The sequence below is a fragment of the Aedes albopictus genome, chromosome 2, assembly GCF_035046485.1.
Source record: "Aedes albopictus strain Foshan chromosome 2, AalbF5, whole genome shotgun sequence".
NCBI lineage: Eukaryota > Metazoa > Arthropoda > Insecta > Diptera > Culicidae > Aedes > Aedes albopictus.
The window spans coordinates 460,202-486,716 of NC_085137.1; the positions used below are offsets into that span (position 1 = coordinate 460,202).

Genomic DNA, 26,515 nt, shown 5'->3' on the forward strand with positions numbered 1-26,515 from the left:
GTCCGTCGAAGCACTTCGCGCACTGCAAAATTTTCGCAACTTCTTCGCCTGTACATGGTTGTTTTAATCACCGTGAACTGGTATAAGTATAACGTATTTACTGTGTATTTATCGGTGAACAAATGAAATATATTAGGGGTACTCACTAAACAGATTAAGTTGCTGCGTAAGCCATGATTTTCTGCTTGTTTGAAATGTTTCATGAATTTGCAAATGAAATAATCAAAGATTGCCTTGGTGATCGCGACGTTTAATCAGTTTAATCAGTTTACGCGGTTAAGTGAATCCCCCTATTGATTTTTTTCATGCCGAATGTACTTTTTCTCAGTTATCTTCAAACGCTGTTTGACTGTCACAGTTATTGCTATCACCTGTGCAGCTCTCCAGGTCCAGGTGCATATCTCTCTTGCACCACTGTCGAGTTGTACATGATTGAAAAGTAATTCGAAATGTTACGCAAAAATCTGATCTTATTAATTCGTTCACCGAAAAATATCAATAATTTACCTAAAACTTCTTTCTGACTACGAATACTTTGTATGTTACTGAGCCATGTCGTGTTGGTGATTCCAAAGAGCTTGGCCTTGCTTGAGCTTGATTGACCGTCCATGAGAATAACAGACATCTTGAGTGTGTGAGTGTTGGTGATCCATTTTTCAGGCGAGAATGACGCCTGCTACGTCAGGTTGTTGGTCAATGTAAGGAAGGAAGGGAAGTGATGATTGCATGATTGCAATATCTTAGGAGGTGGGGGCACTTGGAAACAGAGATGCCAGATATACAGATTTTTCTGTTTAATGACATAATGTGTGAATCTCGAAGTGTTGAGCGTAGATCGTAATTGCTCTGCTGTTTAGTGCATCGTTTTGGCGTGTAAATTAGCCTGTAAAATCTTCGAAAGGGCTTCAAAGTTGGATTTCGTCGTCCTTGCTTTAACACATCTCGATTTTTTGTGAAAAAGGACCGTAAACCCGATCAACATATCAAATCAAATTCTACAAATTTGCATCAACGGATGAACTTCTGTTTCGATATGGCTGCGAATACCTCCACACATAAAACATCGCAATGCAAAAAATGCCTAGATGTGATTGCCGTCGGTGTCGATAGAATCCAATGTCAAGGGCTTTGCAACGGTCTCTTTCACGCCGCTTGTGTGAAGTTGAGCCACGAAGTCCTCATGCAGCACCTCAGCACGGTTTCAAACTTCGGTTGGCTGTGCAATCAGTGTATTGAAACGATACGCAAACAACGTAGTGATCTGATGGCCGATCAACAGGATAAAAATGGAACTTTGCCTAAGGCAAACGAAGTTTCTCGCATTGATGGGGAAATTGCCAAACTAAAAGAAGAAATTGCTTCTCTTCATTATTCACTGCATTCCATTACGCCTCGCGTTGAAGCAAACAAAACCGAGGATCCAAATGCGCATCGTCCACTTGCTGAGTCATCGCTATTGTGTCTGTCCGATAATCAACAGAGCACACAACACTCGGGCCGTCTTAGCAGCGCAGCTGTGGAACAGCGTGCTCCCAACGATAGATTCTGGCTATTCTTCACAAGGGTAAAGAATTACGTAACCGAGCGATAGATTTTGGAATTTGTTACCGATTCGCTAGGAACCGATGATGCTGTAGTCAAGAAACTTGTTCCTGCTTGGAAAGATACGCTTTCGATGCCATATGTATCGTTCAAGGTTGGTGTCGACGTACGCCTGAAAGAAACTGCACTTCTGCCGTCTACCTGGCCGGCTGGATTACGCTTCAGGGAGTTTCGCGAAGATGTTTGGGAACCACTGTAAAAGATTGGCATGATATCACTGGACTTCTACGTATACGTGTGTTGTAAAGAAACTGTAATTTTATGATCAATGTGACTATTCTGTTTGTTGTGATTCGGTTGTTTATAATAATTGTGTCAATTTTTGTTTTTTTTTTTTATATTCAATTAGACCTAAGGAGTCCGTTGAATTAATTGCAATAAATAAATAAATAAATACAGATTTTTGACCTTCTATACAGACAAGCATAACATTTGTGTTTATTTTCAATAAATATAATTAAAACTTTATAAATTGCTGCTTAACTTTTAAAGAATATATGAAAATTTCTATATTTTTTCACATGTTTTAGAAAAATAAATACCATTTAAAAAAACCGTCATGAAGTAGTTTATTAGTTTCAATTGAAATCTAGGACTCTCGGTGTCTGTTATACCTTCAAATATGGCGATACAGGAAAATCTGTATTGATACAGATTTTTGATAAAAATAATCTGGTATCTCTGCTTGGAAAGGCGTGTAGCAGGGAATTCACATTAGAATACGCTAAAAGTGGTTAGATAACTGTGAGGATGCAGCACAGTTCACTGGTAGCATAACAAATTAGAAGCAGTATCCACAAGAGACCCAAACCCGTCTCCAGTTATATTGGTGATTTCAAAGATATTCCGAAATTGTACTGATAACAATACAGACAACAAATAGCTCCTCTGTGTTTAAAACACGTAAACACAAAAACGACTTGCTCTATTTGAAAACTACGAAGGTAAACTCCCAGAATTCATCCGGAATCGCGGTTGCCTCGCAAACTTTATAAAAAACTCCTCCAGGAGTTTTTTTTCTGGGATTTCCAGGGAGTTTCTTTAGAATTACTTCAGAAGTTCTTTCTGGAACTCTTTCAGAACCTCCCCATTAGATTTCTAAGTGAGTTCCATCTGGGACTTCTCCAGAAAACCCTTCCTGGATTCCTTTAGAGATTCCTTTCGGGATTACTTAAGGAATTCCTTTCCAAATTCCACCAGAAGTTACTCCTATAAGATTCCTCCCCAGATATGTCCATACGAGTTCCTTTCCCTTGTTGTTACAAATTCCTCAAAAATTTTCAGGAGAATTCTTCCAAGAATTTCACCAGGGATTCCTCCAGAAGTTCTTACCTGGATTGATTCCTGAGCTCATGCCGTGTTTCCTTCAATAACGCCTTAAAATTCCTCCCAGGATCCCTTCCGAGATTGCTACAGCCCAAGTAACACAACTTGTTACAATACTGTATATATAACATGATTCATACAAACATCCATGTTTTGTTTTGAACATGAAAAACCTATTTTCGTACACTTATATCACCGAAAAAGCGCAAAAAATGGCGGCTTATAAAACATCTTTGATGTTACTAAAGATGTTTTTCAATACATTATTATAACATAAAATAAAGTATCGAATATGTTCTCAGCAACATCGTAAGAACTTACTTTTTGCTAGCAGGAAAATTATTCTTTGTCAATCGCACACTGTGGAAATATATGTGACATGTGATATTTGGTAATGGCTCAAAATAATTGTCAAGCCTTACCTTTCATTTGTAATTCACCATTACGATGTTCGGTCACTATGACTGAAATACATGTGCCACTCAAAATTTATGGTGAAATAAACACATTAACTCTTCATGAATTAATTTGCCTCCCATCAGATTCAAAACAAGAAGGAAGGTTTTTGTCATCTCTATGGTTTTTGTGAGATTTTCGAGTACATTTTCAGATATGCAACATGGTGGATTCTTGACACAGTACCGTCAAAAAGTTTTAGAATGCTATTTTCAATTATAACGTATTAATAATGTGATTTTACACTGTAGAATTTGTATTCGTTATCATTAAGGCAACTATATTATAACGTTGAATCTTAAAATTTTCCCAGATAAATAATTATTCGAAGAAAAACTTGTAGATGAACAAACTGCTATACATTCATAAAAGCGTTAGTTGTCAAATCTTTTAGCAGGCACTGTAATTTATCTGGCCTGATAGGAAAGTATTCAAAATATTGGAAAAAACGTTCAAACTACATTTTTTGTACATCTCAATAACATGTTTGTCGAGTACTACTTGAATCGATTGAAATACATTGAAAAAACATCTTGGCAACGTACTTGCAACATCCATTTTCAAATAGCATACAACGATGTGATTTTTGTTTTTTGATACCTGTTTTGAACATCAGTGCAACAATAACAAAGTTAGAGTGCAGCTCGTGGGATCAATCTGAATAAATTCGTGTCTAATTTTGCGGTATCTAAAATTGTGCTCTAAGTTGGTTTTAGTCGCCACGTAAGTACTCAAAGTGTCCGCACAAAGTAAAATATGAGTTTCGGGTGCTATTATAGTTAAGTTTCGGTTTAGTTTTATGTGCATATGATGTTTTATAAATTTAAGTGAGTGAGGGGAGACAGAGATCTGATAAACTTATACATAACCGTATTGAATACGTAAAAATAGCGTAATCGTAACATACTTGAGCCTAAAGGTTATATCTATGTGCTGATGATGTTTTACACATCATCTTGAATTGAAAGAAGACAACGATACACAAATCAAGTTTAATCAACGTTATATTTACGTAGCTGTAACGTGTGGAGAGATTGATAAGATTTTTCAGTGACTTGTTGATGCCAAACATAGTTTAAACCTGATTTCAACATAAGATGTGTACAGATACGATTAAAGTACTATATTAAAACATCTTTTTCAGATTTCATTTTCAATGATGTTTTCTGTGTTACTTGGGAGGCCTCCTCCAGGAGTTCTTTCTGGAAATTCTTCAGGGCTTTTTTAAGGAATTCTAAAGTTTATCTAGGAAATCCTTCAGGGAATACTCCAACAACTTCTTCAGAGTAACTTCTAGGAACTCCTCCTGGGATTCTTTCAGGAATTTCTTCCGGAATTCCTCTTGGAATTCCTTTTTGGATACAGAACATAATCTGGGGCTCTTCCAGCAACTTCTTCGGGGATTTTCTCAGGAACTGCTTCCAGAATTTTTCATGAACTCGTTCCTCCTCTTACCTACAAATTTCTTCCGAAATTCCTCGGGGAACATCTTCTGGTATGAATTTTCCAAAAACTCCTCCCAGAACTTCTTTTGGGATTTCTCTGGGAATTCCTTCTAAGATTCCTTCGTGAACTCGCTCTCAGATTTTCCAAAGAACCTTCCTATCCAACGCACGATCGCATATGCTGTTGAATAGGTTGGTAAAGTGGAGGCGAAATGCGTACACTTTACACGCGGGTCAATGGAAGCATGTACGCATTTGGCCTACACGTTAGCATCCTATTCTACATCATATACGACTTCCGACTTTGTCTTGGCTGGGTCTTCCGAGATCCCTACAGAAACTTCTACCAAGATTGTTTCGGGAGCTCCTTTCGGGATTCCTCCGGAATCTCTTTCCAGGATTCCTCCAAGAACATCATCCGGGTATCCTTCAGGAACTTCTTATGCAAACTCTTTCTGGAATTCCTCCGCAAACGCCTTCCTTGATTCTTTCAGAAACTGCTTCCGTTTTTACTTTCAGGAACTTCATCCACAATTCTTTTGGGAACTATTTTCTGGGTTGTTCGAAGGAGTTCCTTCTGGATTTTCTGCAAATCCTTCTGGAATTCCTCCCGAAGTTCATGCTGGAATTCTATTCTCGCAGATGTTTCTTCAGGATGTTTTTTGGGGAATCCTTTGTGGAATTATTGAATGAGTTCCTTAAGGTTTTTTTTGATGAATTTCAAGAATTTCTTAAGATATCCCTCCATCAGTGTAAAGAATTCCCTTTGGAGTTCCTTCTGGGTTTCCTCCAATAGTTGCTTCTGGGATTTCATTTTTTTTTTCAGGATTTCCCTTTGAAAATCCCAGAAAAAAAAACTGCTAATATTCCGAAGAAACTATTAGGGCAATCTCGGAGTCTTGGAAGGAACCTCGGAAGCAATTCCTGAAGCATTTCCAATACTAAAGTAATCCCGGAAGGAATCTCTTAAAATCCGAGAAGAAATCCTGAAAAAAATCTCACAGAGTACTTCTGAAAGGACCCCAAGAAAAATCTCAGATGCAGCTCGCTGATAAATCAAGGACGAACTCTTAGAGGAATCCTGAAATAAGCTTCTGGAGATATCACGGGAGGAATGCCCGGAGATATTGATGGAGTAATCTCAGAGGGTATTTCTGGAGGAATCTCGGAACGAGTTCCTAGAGACATTTCAGATGGAATTTTCGGAGGAATCCATCCGGAACTCTCACAACCGTGGAAGGAAATTCTGGGATTTCCTTCCAGGATTTCTTAGCCTTCCAAATTCCTCCAGAAGTTACTTTTAGGATTCCTCCCAGATATTCCTATACGGGTTCCTTTCCATTTTTCTAACTGTATTCCTCAATGATTTTCAGGAGGATTCTTCCAAGAATTCCATCAGAGATTCCTGCCGGGATTCTTCCATAAATTTTTACACGAATTGATTCAGGGATTCATTCCGCGATTTCTTTGGTAACGCCTTCCAAAATTCCTACTAGGATTCCTTCCTGGATTTCTTTAGGAATTCTTTTGGGGATTTTCCGGGAATCTTCCAGGAGCTTCTTCCGGTATTCCTCCAAGAACTTCTTCCTTCTTCGAGGAATTCCTCATGGGATTCTTTCGAGAACTACTTCCGGGATTGTTTCAAGCACATCTTCCAGGAATCCTCCAGCATTTTTTTCCGGGATTCATACGAGACTCCTCCCAGGATTTTACCAAGAACATCCTTCGGGACTCTACCAGGAACTTCTTCTGGGATTCTTTCAGAAACTGCTTCCCGGAATTTTTCATGAAAACTCGTTCCCCCTTTCTTCTAGGAATTCATTCTGGGATTCCTCTGGGGTTCCTCTGAATACTTCTTCCATCCTTAGTAACATATTTAGTCAAACAGACTAGAAGAAAAAATAAAAGGTATAAGGTTTTATGACGGTTTTCAAAACCTCTACAAGACTAATAGGTCATCAAAATGTTACTTGGGATGAATCCTCCAAAAATTCCTCCTGGAAATTCAATCAGGATTCCTCTAGGAATCGCTTCCAGGATCCTGCGGGGATTGTTTCTAAGATTTCTCCATCTAGTGGTTCCAAGATTCCTGCAGGAATTTTACCAAGATTCTTTAGGGAACACTTTTCGGGATTTCACTGGAATCTCCTTCCAGAAGTCCTCCAAGCGCTTTCTCCTGGAGTTCATTGTGGGTTTCCAGCAGATCCTTCTGGAACTCCGGAAGTTTATTCTGAAATTCTCCTAAAGATTCCTACCATGGAAATTTTTCAGAATTTTTTTACGGAAACTCTCCAAGAATTTTTTGAGGCATTGTTTGTGGAAATTACTCAAGGAGTTCCATATGAAGTTCCTCCAATGTATCACAATAGATCAGAGAAGTGGTCGCAGTGATAAGTTACCCTAAAAAAAAAAGTTCCTCCAATAGTTGTTTCCAGGATTGGAGGAAAGTATGAAAATCTCGGAAGGAATTTCTGGAGGATTCTTGGAAGGAAACTCGGAAACAATTTCTGGAGCACTCCTGAAAGTACAGTAATCCTGGAAAGAATCCCTTGAAATCCGAGAAGAAATCCTGGAAAAATCCCAGAGGGAACTTCTGAATGAACCCCAAGAAGAATCTCAAGTGAAGGTCCCTGATGAAGGAGAAGCAGCTCCTAGAGGATTTCCGAAATATGTTTCTGAAGATATCACGGGAGGAATGCATGAAGAAATTGCTGGTGTAATCTCAGATAGTATTGTTGGAGAAATCCTAGAAGGTATCCCCAGAAAGTGCCCCATAAAACATACATTTGAATGCACGAAACTTTGTCGAATTATGCCTTCTTTTCGTAAAAATAAGCATAAAGAAATTCCACAATTTCATAAACTGGTCCATGAAAAAAACTAGGCATCGTTTCAACAATAGAAAATGATCCATAAAAAATAAAACGATCCATAGAAAATATGCAATCATTTATGGATTGTTAAAAAAAAATCGGTGGTAAATAGGAAAACAATCCATAAAATGTATCCAATTTATACAAGTGATCCAAAAATTCCATAAATAATCTCACCCTTCGTTTTTTCTTACTATTTTCCAGTAAAAACTGAAATCTGAAATTTTCCAAGTAGTCTTGCATGGCCAAATGCTTCTTACTATTTTTTTCTGTTTTTTTTTTGTTTTCCATTGGTTTTCTAAACAACTCGAGAGAAGAAATTTTTGATTTTTTATAGGTCGTTGGTTGAGATAAGACTGTGAAGATTTCGCTCCGGAATATTGGCTTTGCAGTCTTTTGTAGGAATTGAAAACACTATTTTATATGTCTGAACTATCTAACCATGAGTAAATTCTTTAATCTATGTATTTCGTTTGATCGTCATCTTCTATTCGTCTTTCTGTTGTTTAGAGTTTGCGTTTGTTCACATTGTTTGTTGTAAATGTGACAACTTTCAAGAATGTGTAGATTGTTTGTTTTGAATGTTCCATCAATAATGTTAGTTTCGCTTAAAATTATGGTCCATCGTTGCTACAAGTGCCCAGCTAACCTTCACGTCTTCGTTAAGGTTCATAGTTTTTTTTTTCAAATACGATCTATGATCTATCTTTGGATATTCATTGTTTTAGTTTCATACTTGTCATTCCTATATAGCTTGCTTCATATTCTACGCAGTCTATTATACTTCAACAACGTTGCTTTGTTCCGTGTTGGGTGTTTTGTCTTTTACCGACGGAAGGAGCGATCCAATTGTTTTGTGTTGTCTGTGGGCTATTTTTATCCCCGGGTAGTCACTTAGTAGTGTTTTCGTTATCTGTTGTGTTAAGCCGTTCTTTAATTTTGTAATGATAGTTGAATAATTATTTTTAGAACCCTTGAAAAAGGTTCCACAAGGACCGAAACGTCGGAAAAATCAGAAACTTTTGTTTTTGATTCTCCAAGAAAACTGCCAATATTCCGAAACAATTTATGAAAGGGTTGAAATAAACTTCGTCATATGCGCTTGTTCCCATCATATCAGATGGAAAACAGCCGAAATTAAAGATATTCCAACTTTACCTTTAGCAATGATCATTAGATGGAAGCAAAAAGTTGTAGACTATCAATAACCACAAAATCGAAAAAATACCCGAAATTTGACGTTTCAATTTCACGTTACTCTCAACTTCACAATTTTTCTCGTTTTGTGTATGCCGAAGGCAAGCGCACCAAAGCAGCTGCCAGCTGAATTATTCTTCATTGCCGTTCAATTTTCACTTCGCCCGATTCACTCATTAATCTGACCTTCAATACAGTTGGGTTTCACTGATATAGAATGCAAAAGATGCTCAGTTATTGAAGTAAGTTGATATTTCCCGTCGATAAATTGTAACCAAACAGTTGTCAACGTTCCAAGGGAGATGCAGGCAAATGTTTGCGTGGATTTTCTGCATAAGAGACATGGCATTTCACTACCACCGAGAAAAATCTCTTCGTTGCTTTGTGATGGTGTTTTATGATCTGGTGGGCAAAAATTAACTGAAATATTTTAGTCGTTAAGAAAACTCCTGGAAGACGCACAGAGGGAGCTTCTGAAGGAATCTTGGAAAAATATCGACTGAATGGGAATAATTGAGTTTTCCAGAGTCTCTTCGGAATTTCTCCAGAGTTTTCAGGATAACCTTCATGAATAATCTCAAAATACTCTTGAAGCAGTCCTAGAAGAAAGGGGTGAATTCCGGAAGGAACTTTTGGAGGATAATCTTACTCACTCAAAGTGCAAATTTTCGGTAATACCAATCCGTGTGGTCAATTATGAATTTCGAATAACTCAACGTACATATGTACAGATGAGTAAATTATCGGTTAAATTGGGAAAAAATCCAAAGCTCAGGTGAGATTTGAACTCACGACCCTTATTCGCTAGACAATTGACCACACGAATTAGTCTTACCGAAAATTTGCACTTTGAGTGAGTCGTTTTCGAGCATCTACCTTTCCGTAGTTATCCGCCGTATCAAACAGAATGCGAACGACGCGTTTGATCGCCTTCCAGGTAGCAATTGTTCTTCCTCTACAAGTGGTTGGAATAGCAGTGCCTGTACGATAGGCAAACGATAGGCTATAACTTTTCATAGAGTGCATCAAAAAATCTCAAATTTTAACTGTTTGTCAACCTATTATGTGTGCATCATTGGTACAAATTTGGGCGCGATTGATTAATATTTCGCAAAGTTAGAACCGTTCGGGTAAAACACTATTTTTCAGACAAGTCATTTTTGAGCTGGCTTATCTCGGAAACCAGTTAACCGAATTGAATGAAAATTTGAACGTACACTAACAATATTTAAATGCTTCACAAACTATTTAAACATAGGTATTTTTTAAACGTTGAAAAAAGTTATCATGGATTGACACTTTTTGGATTTTTCTCGAAAAAATATAATTTTTTTACATCAATGTCAATAAATTTTAGTGTTGATATCCAAAGATTTTCCACTTCTGTTCTCAAGATATCTCTAATCAGATATATTCGAGCCTATCTAGATTGAAGGATGAACATAATAAGTAATTTTTGGGTGGTATTGTAAATTTAACTTATTTTCCTCTATATGGGTAAAAATTTCAATCCGGTATAACTTAATTTGCCGTGAGAAAATATTTCATTTTATAACGTTGTATTAAGTATCAATATATTGTTGATAAACGTTAAAAAATTCATTCAATTCGGTTCACTGGTTTCCGAGATATGACAGTTCAAAAATCAGTTGTCCAAATAATAGTGTTTTATCCTAACGGTTCTAACTTCGCGAAAAATTAATCAATCGAGCCCAAATTTGTATCAATGATGCACATATAATAGGTTGACAAATAGTCAAAATTTGAGATTTTTTGATGCACTCTATGAAAAGTTACACCATGTTGATTTTCCTTGTGGGACAAAAAAAAGTTGCCTATCCCAAACATTTTGGCCATCCCCTGTATTTGTGGTTTAGGGGAAGATGATATAGATCGATGAGATTTGAATTACCTTATGACAACTAAGTTGCCGGGTCATTAATTGGGTCAGGTAGCTTAGTTGGTAAAGCACTTGTCTAGCGAATAAGGGTCGTGAGTTCACATCTCACCTGAGCTGTGGATTTTTTCCCAATTTAATCAATAATTTACCCATCTGTACATATGTACGTTGGGGATAATCTTAGAAAACCTTGAAGGAATCTCAGAAGGAACTCCTGAGTGAATCCATGGAGGATCTTCTGAAATAGCCCAAGAAAGACTACAAGAAACTCATTGAGTAATCTCAGAAAGAATTCCTTGAAAAATCACAGAAGAAGCTTTTGAAGAGTTCCCAGAAGAAACTGCTAGAGGAATTCTCAAAAAAGGAACCCCTAAAACGAACTTTTTGACGAATCCAATAAGAAAGAGGAAATACCAGAAGAAACTGCTGGAGTAATTTCAGTAGGAATTCCTGAGAAATCTTAGAAAAAAACTCTTAAGTTTATCTCTGAAGACACTCCTGGAGGAATTCTAGTAGGAGCTTCTGAACGAGACTCAGGAGGAATCTGAGAAGAAACTTCCGTAGGGAAATCAGAATGAAATTCTGCTGAAATGCATGAAAGAATTTACGAAGGATTATCACTTTGCAGCAGGCGAGTTTTTTGTTTTTTTTTTTTTACTAACTGAAGCTTACCAGTTGCCCATGGCTGTATATGTATATGAAAATAATTAAATAATTTATAAAATAAACAACTATTTAAAAATAATGGAGATGCATGGTCATTCCATACTTATATACGTATGGAACAAACATTGAAATTAAAAAAATGCAGCTTAAAAACGGCTTGAACAATATTTCTATTTTTTTATATATAGATGTTACACCACTACACCACTCCCAACGATTATGTATCCAAACATTATTCCCCTGATAAAGAAACGGTTGGTACGGTTGTCCCCGTTTCCTCAATAACCAAATTTGAAAACTTGTGTCAACCATGTTATTCATAAGTGGATAATCTGATTGCCATATTTTTTTGAATTATTTTCAAATCCATTAGTCTGCACAGTGGGCCTGGCCGTTTTAATATTTGTATCATATCATCACTGATTTGCTGCAAATATTAATATTGACAAGAAAATATCAGAAGAAATTCTGATATTTCCAGGATGCTTTTCAATACTGGCTGTGCAAGCACTAGAATAGAATAGAATAGAAATATAGATGTTAAAATAGTTAAATAGTAGTTCTAAAATATAGAACTTATAATCTTTGCATTTGTGAAAAAAGATTGCAATCAGTCTATTGATTAATAGTATGACGGATTGAAAATAAAAAGAGAAAGTCTGTTTTCAAAATGGCTACCCTAATAGCAAAACATATTTGGAGTTTTTCATCTCGATAGAAGTGTGTTTTTTTTTTCAGAGCAAATATAGAATTTTAACATGCTATCCTTGCATAAAAAAAGGTCCGAAAAGAATAAGCTATAGGAACCCCTGTGCGATGGCATGACATGCCAGGCTATCCAGACGCCAGCTTGGCTCCGCAATGTTTACCCCGAGTGGAGAATTGTCGACGACGAGAAGCGCACAAAATAAATATCGATGTAAATAGGTACTTTTCCAGCGGCAGCGGCTATCTCGGCAAACAATTGTTACGGTTCTGAGTGTAGCTTTTGTAGTTAAACACACAACGTGTCCAAGCAGATGCCAGAGCAATTGAACGACTGTTTACTTTTACCTATCGCCGGCCAAAGGGTTGTGAAAATGGACACTTGTGTTGTAGCAGCTTTGATTTACTGCCGCAAATGATTTTCTGCTCTTCATCTTTTACTGGCACTTGAATGACTACTTTTTCTTTTTGTTGAGTTGAAACCATTCATCAAATCCTTCAAAATCCATTAAAGAATGATCCAAACGGAACGCATCACCACATGTCGATGACGATATGAGCAAGGTAACTGCACTGTCGAAGAATTTCCCGAATACTCACGTCGGAAGCATGCCAACTTTACTACATCAACTCGAGGACCTCTGACCTTTTCTTACGCACTTACTGTCTGTTTTGACAGAGTCTACGTTGGCTTTCATCAGTGCAGTTTGATGAACCATTTTCTTTCAACAAACCGAAAAACAGAGTTCAAATCGAACACCTGTACGTAATGCAACAACTCTGTCACGCAACCAACCTGCAACCATTCGGCATTCGAGTTCGACGGTCGACCTGGCGGAGGTCGGTGGCATCCGGCACCAGGCATCAGGCAGGACAAGTGTTGACGACTGTGGGTCAACAGGTGGCGACTCAATCAGGCACCATTTGCAACACCAGCAGCAGCACGCTTCGTTCGTCCGAGTGGTAAATGCTTCTCGTGCGAAACAAAGCAAGCCGTGGCGCCGATGGAGGCGGGTGGCGCTAATTAATTTTCCACGACAACAAACTATCGGCTTAGGTACTAAATGGCCGACCGGTCTCGGGAGGCCATGACGAGGGTGGGAGTGGCTCGTGGAGTTGAGCCAAAAATGCTTTCATGCCGGTGTTGTTGTTGTTGTTGGTTGCGAAGGTTCGACACGCAGCGAATTCCTATGGGTAGGTAGGATGTACTCCACCTTTTTGTGAAAATTTGCGCCTTTGATCATGCGGGCGCGTGGTACTTTTTAAATGGTTTGCTTTTATTTTGCGAATCAGATAAACGGCGGCACGGAAAGAGCTTTCCCAACCCACTACTGTTTCACTCTGAACGATGCAATAATAAACACCTTACCCACCGCTTGAATTTGGTGGTTCAGCAGAGGCAAGCAAAAGGTGCAAGTCAAATGGCTATTTGCACGCCTCATAAATTTTTGGGAAATATTTAGGGTTTTTACACTTCTTGGAATCACTGCCAATAATGGAATTACGTCATGAACAATGCGCAAATAGTGATAGGAGTGATAATTAAGAACGACACTTTTTTATATGATGTTCAATAAATATAAATGAATGTATTGTCTTTCTATCCCTTTTGTATTCGGAAACTCCAGTAACCGATTGGCGTGAAAATATGTATTAGCGTGGTTCAAAAAATCGTTTTTGCTCCACACCGCTTATTCGATTCGTAACCAGATTCTATGCCTTCTCCCAAAATTTGAGTTCATTTGATTGAAAATTGAGACTGCATAAACCCTTCAAAGTTTGTATGGGAATTACTATGGGAAAACGATGTTTTTCATTCAATCTACCGTAGTATTTTCCCAAGTGTCCTAGAGCGTTAGTTGACTCTTGGTACTTCTAGGCTACTCTATCAGCTACAACTTTGCCGAAGACCGCATACAAATCGCATGCCTCATTAATTAATTACCGATTTTTATCCAGAATCAAAATCTTTACTCATGATGGTTAAACTAATCGTCGGGCATCACTGCATTTTGCAGTGAAACATAGTAGCCATGATATCAGTGTGCTATCTTTGGCGCCATATGCAGCAATGTTGCCTGCTGGGAAGCTGGAGGATCACTGTTTAAGTTTGTCCAGTTGGATACAAATCGATAACTAATTAATGAGGCATCCGATTTGAATGCGGTCTTCGGCATAGTTGTAGCTAATAGAGTAGCCTAGGAGTACCAAGGGTCAACTAATCCTCTAGGGCCCTTGGGGAAATGCTATGGTCGATTGAATGAGAAACATCGTTTTCCCATAGTAATTCTCATACAAACTTTGAAGGGCTTGTGCACTCTCAATTTTTAGCCAAATGAGCTCAAATTTTGTTAGAAGGCATAGAATCTGGTTACAAATCGAATAATCGGTGTGGAGCAAAAACGAATTTTTGAACCACGCTAATATGTATGCATGGTTTGTTTGGGACGGGGAAGGTTCTTAGCATGATCTGAGACACTTCCTTCCTCTCCGGCAGAATTCCCATATCCGTTCAAAGTATAGTCTACAGTCGACAAGCAATCAGACAGAACTCCTAGGGGAATCTGTGAAGCAATCTCCAGAAAAATCGTAAAGAAATCCTGGAGAAATCTCAGAAATAACTCATGGAGGAATATCAGAAGACCCGAAGAGAAATTCAGGAAAGAATTCCTAGAGTAATCTAGAATGGATTTTCTAGATGAGTATTATAAAGAATTCCTGTAGGAAACTGTAGAGATTGTTGATAGGATTTCATACTGGAATCCCGGAAGGAATCTCAGAAGGGATCGCAGAAGGAACTCTTGGTTAATCTTAGAAGAAAATCTTGGATATATCCCAGAAGAAGCTCCGGGAGGAGCCTTGGAAACTGAAATTTGGAAGAATCGCAGAAGAAACTTATGAATGAATCCCTCAAAGAACTCTTGGAAGAATCTCCGAAGAGACTCCTGGAATAGTTCCAAAGGGGAAAAAATCTTAAAAGAAGGATTCCCAAGTGGAATTTCATGAGGAATCTCAGAATGAACTCCAGGAATAACAGAAAGACTCCGGGGCTAGATTTCAGAAGTAACTTCCAGAGGAATTCCTGGAGAATAAGCGACTGATCAACAAAGTTTTTCATGATATCATAGGCTATATGTAGTTCAATATCGATATGGTGATTAAGGAAAAATGACATGCTCTCCCGCAAAAAATGCTTAAGAATAAAACATATAAACTCGCATACAAGTTTCTGGTTAATATTGCACCGCCCAAATGTTATCGGTTTTGTCTGAAAATTTGACCAGAGCATCGTGGCATCATATAGAACGTAGAGAGCGATAAGCACGTCGTACTTTTTGACATGTGTTTTTTTTTTGGTTCTCATACAAGCTTGAGCCACCTTATTGTACCCCAAAGAATTTACCCAAGTAGAAATGAATGCTGCACAGTGAGAGTGTTAGCTGAACATTTTCTGGTTCTCATAAAGTGATAGCTGAATTTTGTTCTGAAGTATAACTTGTTCAACTTCTTTAACCAGCAAAACCTGGATGGCTGAATTTCAAGTTGAATGGGGTATTCTTCATTTCTGTAACCAGCTTTTAAAACATGCACAAAAATGTAGTATAAATCAGCTGTTGTTCAGTTCTATTCAGCTCTTAATCAAATAATTTTTGACGGCTGATCCATGCATATTTTCGCATTTACAACATCGCTTGTTCAGCCTCATTGCAGGCTTAGCTCAACTTTTGTTTTTGGTTATACAGATTCATCAAGTTGTGCTTCCTTATTAAGGAATGTGTAATACATTTGTATGTGGCGTAGATGCTATGGTGCGTGATTATCAATGAGGAGGTCCAAGTTCAATTAACAGTTGTTCAAATGAAATTACTTATACATACATTCTAATACGTAAGAATTAGTCTTGAATTGAAGGTAGTAAAAGGTAAAAAAAACGTATGTAAGTGATCATTTTTATTTTTGATCACAATACATATTTTTCGTTTATTATTGATTAAACGCATATAACACCTTCATGCATCTTTTCAAAGATCCTCAAACCAGCTTAAGGCTGGATAAAATCACCACAATAAGATGTTAAGGAGCTGAATAAAGACCTGCAATGCTCAATTTCAACAAAGGCTACATTGAAATAGTTGGAGGAACAATTGTACAGCATCAAATTGTTGCCTGGGTAATTAAAATGTCATGCTTTTATTTCACGTTTCACAGAAAAGTTATGTATGAGAAACTTGCAGGTATGGCTGAAACTTACAAAAACATGAAAATACTTTAACAGAGCTGCCTTGAAGCATCCAATAGTCAAAAGAATGTTTTGTAAAAAATCACATTGCTTATATTATATGCAGGGAGGGCCACACTAGTTATCCGAAGCCGAAATATCCCCAAAAAAGCCGGAAAAAGACGAAAAAAGCCGGTCTGATGTAAGTAGAAGTAGATGTTTAGGAGCTGAATAAAGGATTGCACCTCAAGTGCTCAGCTATTATTCAAATAAAAGCAGCTTTAAAATTGTTGAAAAAAAACGTTCGTACAGCATCAAATTGTTACTTGGGACGTGCTTTTACCATCACACCAGCTCCTCTCAAAATTTAAAAGAAGAAATTGATGATAAAATTGATTTAAATAGCAAAACACTGCGTGTGAGAAAAATAATAAAAATATAGATTCATGTTGAATTACTGGAAAATCAGTTAGAATTTCTATTGACAAATTATTGAATTTGTTTGAATTAAGAAGAAACATCTCTCTGTTATCAAAAACTTTGATAGATTTTATCATAGCTTTGTTGAAATATTACTAGTTTTAGCCGATTCAGTACACGTTAATAATTAAGTCGTTCTTCAAAGGTATTCAGATTATTCCATAAACGAAATCATAAATTTCATAACCTTTGGTACTCGGTTCTCGAGTTATTAAAATTCATTTGAAGTTTTTATGGAGATTTTTTCCTAAAAAAGTTGTTCGAAAATCTCGCCATCCTGATTGATCTGGAAGGAATTCTATCGAATGAGGGAAGCTGGCAATGATGGTTTATCGGTGTAGCACTCTCTTATGGAAATCAAAAACTAATTTGTTTAAATGTCCGACGACGTACATCGAAACTTCGAACATTGAAACAAATTAGTTTTTGATTCCTATAAAGGACTGCAGCGCCAATAAAATTTCGCTGAAAATAAAACTTTTTTGGCGATCTAAACAAATATATTGAACTCAACGAAAATCGTGTAATGCTTAGAAAAATTAATTCTTTAGATTATATTTATGAAAAAAAGCATTTTTTTTAACTTCAAGCCATGTTTCGGAACATCTTTTGATAATTTCTTAGTAATAGTTTTGGAAATTTCTTCAACAATTCCTTCAAGAATTTATTTGTTTCTAATTTTAGATCTTTAAAATTATTTTAGCAACTCTTATGGTTTTTTTTTTTCTTCAGAATCTACTCCAAAATTCTTGTGGAAATTATTTCGAAAATGTCTTTGGTAATTCATTTGTTAAAGGCTCTGAGAATTTCCTCGCAAATTTCTATGGAAATGTCTTTGGTCATTCTGTATTTTCTATCTAGATTTTCTTCAATAAATCTTTTGAGAATTTCTTCATCTATTTCGAATCTCGAATGGCGTATATTATCTATAACCCAATCGGGTATCTTTCAACACACCTCTTCTTCCCCATTTTTTTTTTTGAAAACTCTTTTGGCACTGCTGTAATTCCTAGATACTTTTTTGACAAATTTTTTGAGATTTCTTTGGTCAAGATCTTAGGAATTCTTGCAGCAATATTGATCGAAATGCTTTCGGCAATTTATATGTTCCTTGCATAGAAAATTCTCTATGAGTTTCATTAGAAATTATTTTGTAGTTTCTCATGATAATCTTCTGCAGACCTCTTCGGTCATTACTTTGAGAACTTCTTCGGAATTGATTTTTGGGAATTCATACGGCTATAGTTTGCAGAAATCTTTTGGCAATTCTTTCGCAGTTTTCTTGAAAATTCTTTCAGTAATTCCTTCAAGAATTCTTTCTAAAATTCCTTGAGAAATCTTTCTCTTGGATGTCCTTTGAAAAATCGTACGGTAATTCCTTTCGAGGATTCTTCCTGAAGATTCTTGAGCATATTCTTTGAGAAATCATTTAGAAATTTCTTGACAAATACTTGCAAAAAATATCTATGAAAATTTCTAGAACAGCTCCTATAACTCCGTTGAAAATTTTTAGGGCAATTTCTATGGCAACTCTTTTGGGAATTTCTCTGGCAGATCTTTGGCATTTTTCAGGTTTACATTAAAAAATCCTTTTGAGAATAACATTGAAAATTGATTCAGCTTTCCACTTTTTCTTCAGCTTTTCTCTTGGAAATTGCCGAAAAAATTCCAACGTTGAAAAACTATGTAGGAAGTTCGGAAAAATTACCGACAAACTCATTTTAGAAAGGAATTTTATAAGCCACTTGCTGTCCTGGCAAACGTCGTACTGTCTGCCTACTGTGTTATTCAAAGCACAGCTCAACAGGGACGTCCCCCGTAAATTCATGTGTATGGGGAGCCCCCCTTTCCAGAGATGGGATGGGTCTCACACCGAGGAGCTAAGAACCTTCTCCGGGCCCAAAAGCAGCCACATACAAAATTTCACGCCGATCGGTTCAGTTGTTTCCAAATCAATAAGGGTCAGACAGACAGACAGAAATCCAGTTTTATATGTATAGATATTTTGAAAAATTTCAAGAAGTGTTTTTTTTTCGATCATGTGTAATGACCAATTTTGTGAAACTTAACCAAATGTTGGAGGTCCTTCGGAAGTTCCTTTAGAATATGTTTTTTTTTTTATTAAGAATGTACTTCACGATTGCCTCCAGGAAAATCACGGAAAATTCTGGGATTCTTTTGGGATTTATCTTTTTTTTCTGGAATTTTTGCAGGAATTGTTTGGATGATTTTAGCAAAAAATCTCTTCCAGGAATCCTTTAAGAAAGTATTCCTGTTCTTGTATTTCTTTGAACTTCTCTTCACAAATTCTTCCAGAGATTCTTTGAGAAATTTTTCCAGGAGTTTTCCTAGAGATTTTTTCAGATTTAAAAAAAAAAATTCTTAAAAAAATCTGGGAAAAAGTTCACCGGATTCTTTATGCATTCTTACAAAAAAACCTTCAAGAATTTCTTTAATTATCCATGCAGTCCTTCAAAATTCGTAAAGGAATTCCTCCAGGGATACCATAACAATTTCTGTCAAGAGTTTCTTAAAAATCTCAAGAAATCTTCTAAGAACCAAAGTTTTCTTCGAAAATGCCATCGTATATGCATGCAGACATTCATTTAGAGTTTCAAACAGATATTCCTCTAGCGGTTTCTGCGGGAGATCGCTTTGAGATTCTTTTAGAGAATTTTGCAGAAATTCTTTCCAAAGTGCAGATCTTTCCCGAAGAAGTCTTGCAGATAGTTTTATTGGATTTTTTTCCGAAAGTTTTTTTTCAGAAAGCTCTTTCAGAACACCATAATAAAAAAAATAAAAACAAATCCTGTTATAAATTATCAAGCGATTCTTCTAGAAGTCCCCAAGGGACTACGTTACATTTTTTCAGGGTTAATTCAGACCTATTTCGGAAATGATGATTAACCTGGGCTTGTTAGGGGAATATCTGTAAGTAAAAAGAAAATCGTGTCAAGTACTGTTCCTTTGAATTCCACTAAAATTTACATTCTTTGACAGATACGTATTTCGATCTCAACTGTAAGGTCGTCTTCAGTATCTTGTACTTGGCTCGAGGTCGAAATACGTATCTGTCAAATGATGCAAATTCTTAGTGGAATTCAAAGGAACAGTACTTAACACGATTTTCTTTTTACTATTTCGGAAATTCTTTCAGATTTTTTTCATGTTCCTTCAAGATCATCTGCGAAGGTTGTTTCAGGATTTCCTTCAGAAGAAGAAATTCTTATTGAACCAGTTGCTAGGAGTTCTTCTGCTTTTTCAGATGCAGAGATTTCTTCAGAATTTTCTTCAGTGATACCTCTAGGGGTTTTTTTAATAACTTAAAGAATTCTTTGATAAATTTCTTCTGGTGTCACTTCATAAGTTAGTGCAGGGAGTTTTGTCTAGAAATCTGCATAGAAAATTTTCCGAAATTCCTTCTAGGATTGTCCAGAGATATTTCCAGGTTTCTTCCTCATAAAATCCTCCAGGGATTCAGTTGAAAATTCCTTCAAATTTCCTCAATATTTTTTGGCCAATATCTAGTAAAACTTCCAAAAAAATCGTTGGGGAACAAATTCCTGGAGGAATTTCTGAAGCAATCCCAATGAACTCTTACAGAAAATTCAGAAGGAACCTATGATTTTTTTTTCTTGAAAGAATTTCTGCAGGAATTTTTGAAAAAAAAATCCAGACTTGTTCCTGTAGAAATGCTTGGCGGTATTCTTGCAAAAAATATAAAGAACACTCTTTAACAAAATCTGTAGAGTTTCAGATAAATTTTCAGGAGTAAGTTTTGAGGAACTGATGGAGAAATATTTTGATAAATAACTCCTGAAGAAGTCCTTATTTAAAATTCATGGAGGATTTTCTGAAAAATATTCATAAAGTTGAGGTTTTTTCTGCCGAAATCTCTGTGGAACATCTGAAGAAATACTTTTGCAACGATTCCTATAAAAGTTTCTTCTGGATTTCTGGAAGAATTCTGGATGAATTCTTTTAAAAAAATCCGTGGAGAAATTCCAAGAAAAAGGTATATCTAGAAATCCTGAAGAAATTTCATGGAAAATATATGAATGAACTCCTTTAGGATTCTCTGTATACAGCTGCTTCTGTATAAATGTACCAATTTGCTGGTGCGACGGAACGAACTGGGCAAAAGTTGAACATTAGAATCACAATTTTCCAATGAGTCTTTTAATTTTCAAGTTTTTCCCCGTACATTCCGTCATACCAGCAAATTGGTATATGCTGGAAGGTGCAACAAAGACATGTGTGCAGATATAAGAACTTAGCGATTCAAGAGTCAAATATAACGATTCAAAGGTTGAATTTATTGATTCTGTAGTGCACTGAGAGCCGATCTGAAGCCTTCTGATACCCCCGAAACGCACCTGAGGTGCCCTGGAATTCCGGCAAAAACCTCTGAGGCATCCTGGAACCCTCTGTTACGCCCAATATTGAAACACCCCTGAGACCTTTTTAAACGCTCCCTGAAGCCCTTGAGGCACCTCTGAGACACCTTGAACATTCCTGAGCCCGCTGGAACCTTCATGAGAACCCTTGAAGCCTTTTAAGACTCCCTGAAATGCCCCAGTGACCTCCTTGTAAACGCTGAATTTGCCTGAAACGCCCTGGGAACCCTCAGATTGACCCATGAGACCCCCTGGAGATCCCCAGGAGCCCTCTGAAATTCCTTGAGACCCCCTGACACACCTTTGAGAAATCCTGGTACCACCTTTGAAAACCCCTGGGTCGTCCTGAAATGCCCTTGAGGCCCCCTAAAATGTGCCTGAGATGTCATGGTATTCTTTGAATTCCACTCAAACGCCCTTGCAACCTTTGAAATTTTCAGGGACCTCCTGAAAAGATAATTGCATTGCCTTTTGCCGGCTATACCAGTTGGCTGGTATGTCTGAAATAGACGAAGAAACTCAAATTGCGAAGACACAGTGTGTGTTCAATTGACAAATTGAGAAATGAATTTGTGAAAAATTACCACTTGTTTTGGTGGCATTTGAACTCACGACTCCGTGTCGCTAGTTCGACGCTTTAACTAACTAAGCCACAAAACAAGTTACGATTCCGTAAAATGATACTGACCATTGGATCGGCGAAGAGACATGCGGCCGTAGGGCGTCAAATCTCTTCGCATAAACAATTCGCTCGCGCTCCTCATTTTGAAGGTATAACCGCGAGAGTGACGGAGATTGACATCTAAGCCGAAGAGAGATAAAGTTATGAAAGACGGACCCGGGTAAGGTGGTGCTTCGAATCCAGTTTGACTTTCTCTTTCACAGAATCGTAACTTGTTCTATGACTATGACTCAGTTGGTTAAAGCGCCGGTCTAGAGATACGGAGTCGTGGGTTCGAATCCCACCAAAACAAGTGCTATTTTTTTTTTGACAAATTTATCTCTCAATTTGTCAATTAATAACACACTGTGTCTTCGAAATTTGAGTTTCTTCGTCTATTTCTGACATACCAGCCAAAGGACAATATAACACAAGTTTACAAAATAAAACGAAAGTCGTGAACTTCTGTCAACGACCAAAATTTTTGAAGCACAATTTAGTGCTGATTTCGAAACCGACCTTCAAAAAATTTAAAGTAGAACAGTTTTTGAGATTAAGCTCAATATCGAGTTTTGCAACTTTTCAAAATATGTAATTTACTAAAATTCAAATATATTGCGTTTTGTTCAACCAATTTTAAATCTTTGTCCATAAATTAAAAGCTGAATACAATACCATTCGGTCATCTGAATACAGGTTTTGCGTCAGATTGATGAAATTCAAGATATTGGCGAGTTTTAGGGACAATCTTCTTAAATTTTAGCAAAATTCCTTAATTTTTTTGAAGAAATGTATTTTTTTCAATAAGAAAAAACCAACTTAAAAATTCTTTCTCGACGTTTATTTGACATTTCATATGTAGGCGAGTTACAGTAAAAAATTCAGCTCAATCGGAGCATTGATTACGGAGAATGAGGTGTGTGAAGTGAGCGACGTTGCTTAAAAATAGAACAAAAATCGATTTCAAATCATCAACCTTGTATGGAAAGTCGAAAAATTTTCCGCTCTACTGTAATTTTTTTCCTTCGCGATTTCGAATTCAGGGCATGATTCTACACCAAAAATGATCATCAGCTTACCGAGTTCAAAAATGCTGTAAACTAGTGAATTATCTCTTCAGGGGATCCCTGACGATTTCAAAAGGGTTACCGCTAGAAAACTTGCAACCTTTCAACAAGTGACATATTTCAAACGATTCTCGATTGGAATCAGACCAATACAGGCACTAAGGATGCCAGGGTGTTATTTGACGACTTCAAGGTGAAATATTGAGGCTGTGATTTGTAATCTACATATTCCAGGTTGGAGTCTGTCGATTCTTTGAGAAGAAAAGAGCAGAATGATTGTCCTTGTTGGAATTCTCAGGGTATAATCTGACGATTCAAGGGTGACATCGATTAATTTTAGGGTAATCAATTTCTTACAGAGTGTGAACAAATATTTTTAGGTGGAATACTGGCAATTTTAGAACAGAATTTAGCGATTTCATGGCAATAATATCTGGTATTTGTATGATTTTTATCGGAATCATGTCAATAAAAATGTCAATAAAACATCCTGGAAATCAAACTGGTTTTCTCGAGTCATGTCTAACAGTAATGAACAGTATTTAATGTCAATCAACAAGTTTTGTAGGAACTATTGTTTATGCTTTTTCACCATATTTAACTTTTTTTTTTAATATTTTGCCTTTTTAAGTGGTAATTTGAAAAAAAGTTATTGTGTTAATAATACAAAGTTGTCACAGAAAGATAATTATTAAGAGCATTTTAAATATGACATCCATTGCATTAAGGCGAAACTGGAAGCATTTTCTCATTTTTTCGGTTTTTGATTTTTTTATTAAATAACAAAGCAATATTTTCAAAATCGGGTTTCGTGCACATGTAGACTATGGATCAAGGTATCTTCTGATTTTTTTTGAGGTGAAAAATGTTTTCCATTTTTGCAAAAAACATTTTTTTGTGAAATTTTGTTCAAAAATGGTTTTTGCAAAAACGAAAAACATTTTCCTCTACAAAAAAAAAATCAGAAGATACCTTGATCCATAGTCTACATGTGCACGAAAACCGATTTTGAAAATATTGCTTCGTTATTAAATAAAAAATCGAAAACCAAAAAGTGAGGAAATGCTTCCAGTTTCGCCTTAATTGAGTACTCCAGGTGTATAAGTATACATAAAGTAGATAGCTTAAATTTTATGATGCACTCTCTAACCGTTAATGATGCACTGTTTCTTTATGGCTGGTACTTCAGTTACAACATTCATACATACCGGACGAGGCAGACACCGAGTGCCGCATTGTGGTAAAGGCAATTGAGTTGATTTCCGCTTCCGGTGACCACATGGTGCTGGCAGGAATTGTATCACACTTCAGATCTTGGGAAACACTCTACAAAGTCACTTGTTGTTCACTCTACGTCAACCTAATTTCTTAAATCTTTAGATTTCCACTAAACCATCACTTTAAGGTAGTTTCACAAATCGCACCTCAGGGCGCGACGATTATCACTAAGCACGCGGTGGCGACTCGCCACACTCACCGGCCACGGGTTACTGCGATCGAGTTTGTACAAATTCTCTTCGCGGCGTGATGCCGGCACCGACATTGTCCAGAGGCACCACTCACTGCTTCAACCACCCTCGCCTACTGCGCAGAGATGTGCTTATCGCCAGTCTTGGACCAAAAGAATCAACAAACTGTTTGTCGCTGAACCAGCAATCAACCACCTTACGTTAGTCTCGTCACTTGCTTGGCTATTACCTAAAGAACGCGCGCACAAACACACACACTTTGCGTTAAGTCAACAGAGTCGTGAGTGAGAAGTTTTGTTTGGTTGATAATATTTTTCTGCAGGCTGATGATTAACAGCTGACCGACGTCGACGACGACGATGGGCCATCGTGATAACTCAATTATCCCCCCGGAGTGAATTGTATCAATATTTGGGGGCTGATACTGGGGCAACTCGTCCATAGATTATGATGGTTTATGACACCGCGTTGTCTGGAGGTTGTTTGGGTCATGGTTGTGTTGAGAACGTCATCATGCGAATGGATTGGGTAAACTTTTCAATATCTCGATCCAGATTAAACTGGAGTTTAATTGGGTGTTTTCGTTTACGTTAATTCTGGTATAATTTATGATGCCGCCCTAAAATCCGTTGTTAGGCAAATGCGTAGCTTGCTTTGATGTGTTTCGCGTATATGAAAGAATACGCCATATGCTGATAAACAATGACCTACGGACTTGGTTTCCACTGCCTACTAATGCGAAATCATAAATGATGTGAGAATTTAAAATGCTGAATCTCGTATTATTTTCTGATGCCGAGTAATCAGCAATTGTTGTCAGGATAACAAGGTTTGTTACAAAAGTGATGTTTGGATTTTTGAAATTGTTTTGAAGATGATTCGAAAATAAATGACATGTCAGATATATTGTTTTCCTACACTGAATCTAGGTTGAAACGATTAATCCAAGATAAGATAACCAAACTTTGGAAACAAACAAAGAAACTATTTATTCATAAATAATGTGGTTTTTGTATTACATTCAACAACAACTTGTTTCAGGAAATGTACATAAAACTCACTTTCTCATAAAAAATAAATGAAACTATCCACAAAATAAAACCCCACATTTTGGAATGACATTGAAAGATGACCTCTCGGGAATTCTACCAGTTCTTCCGAGGACAAAAGGACGCCGCCCATTGATAAATGGTGGCAACCCTCTTCCATCTCCGTCAGAAGAAGACAAGTAAAAATGTGTCGTCTTCGAAAAGTCTTTGGTTTTTCCTCCTCGCAACCAGCTACCACATCGATATTGAACTACAAAGGGCCATTAAAATCATTTCCCTTTCCATTCGGTATTGCTGAAGGACGACGACGGGGCTGATGTCGTTATGTCGTCGTCTGACTACTTGTGGACGATTGTGTCACATAGAACACCCCGAGTGGAAGCGATAGAAATCTAGTTGGGGGTTGTTCATAAATCGTTGACTCTGGTCAATGAAAATGTTCTTTCTAATCGTCGTCGTGGTTCCTGAATGGTCCTCAAGACATTTTCCGTTTTGTGCCATAATGGCACAGTTAGAGGGCTGTGGAAAATGGCTTTTATCGAACTGTGATGATGGAGCACCACGACTAGTGTTTAGTTGCTAAGCCCTGTTATCATTCATCATTTTGGGTCGCATTGGTGGTAGTACTCACTGGCTGATTCGGATAGACAGTCTGGTAAACAGAGAAGCGAAAAAGGATATGAACCTTCAAGTTTGGTTTTATGTGGTTTTGTCTTCGGTTACAGAGCGAACTTGTGAGACAATGCGTCATTTGGATGGATCGATTGTTTACTTCCCAGTTTGACGACCTTGTGAAAAGTGTGGTGTATAGGGTAAGTGCCTTATGCTTCCATGCGACTCTGCATTCCCACTGGAACTTGGCCTGCCTCGCTTTAACTTTTTAGTTGAGTGTATTATAGTTAAACAATAATTATACATGAGCCTGAAATGACAGAATGTACCAAGAAACAGCGGTAAAATTACTAGCTAAATGATGAATAAGTAGATTGATTTCATTCTTCTG

General features: G+C 37.1%; 1 protein-coding gene across 6 annotated transcripts in view; it reads right to left on the minus strand.

Annotated features, from left to right (window-relative positions):
* Positions 1-26,515, minus strand: part of LOC109416814 (apoptosis-resistant E3 ubiquitin protein ligase 1) — a 118,847-nt gene that overhangs the window by 69,645 nt on the left and 22,687 nt on the right. For 3 of the 6 annotated variants that reach the window (XM_062848974.1, XM_062848975.1, XM_062848972.1), the window contains exon 2: positions 24,203-24,692. The exons of 2 other annotated variants lie outside the window; for them this stretch is intronic. In XM_062848974.1, coding sequence (XP_062704958.1) covers positions 24,203-24,275 — 73 coding nt within the window. In that variant the 5' untranslated portion in view covers positions 24,276-24,692. Of the gene's footprint in view, positions 1-24,202; positions 25,328-26,515 lie in introns of those variants that run through there. One more of the 6 variants, XM_062848973.1, reaches the window with a different exon arrangement.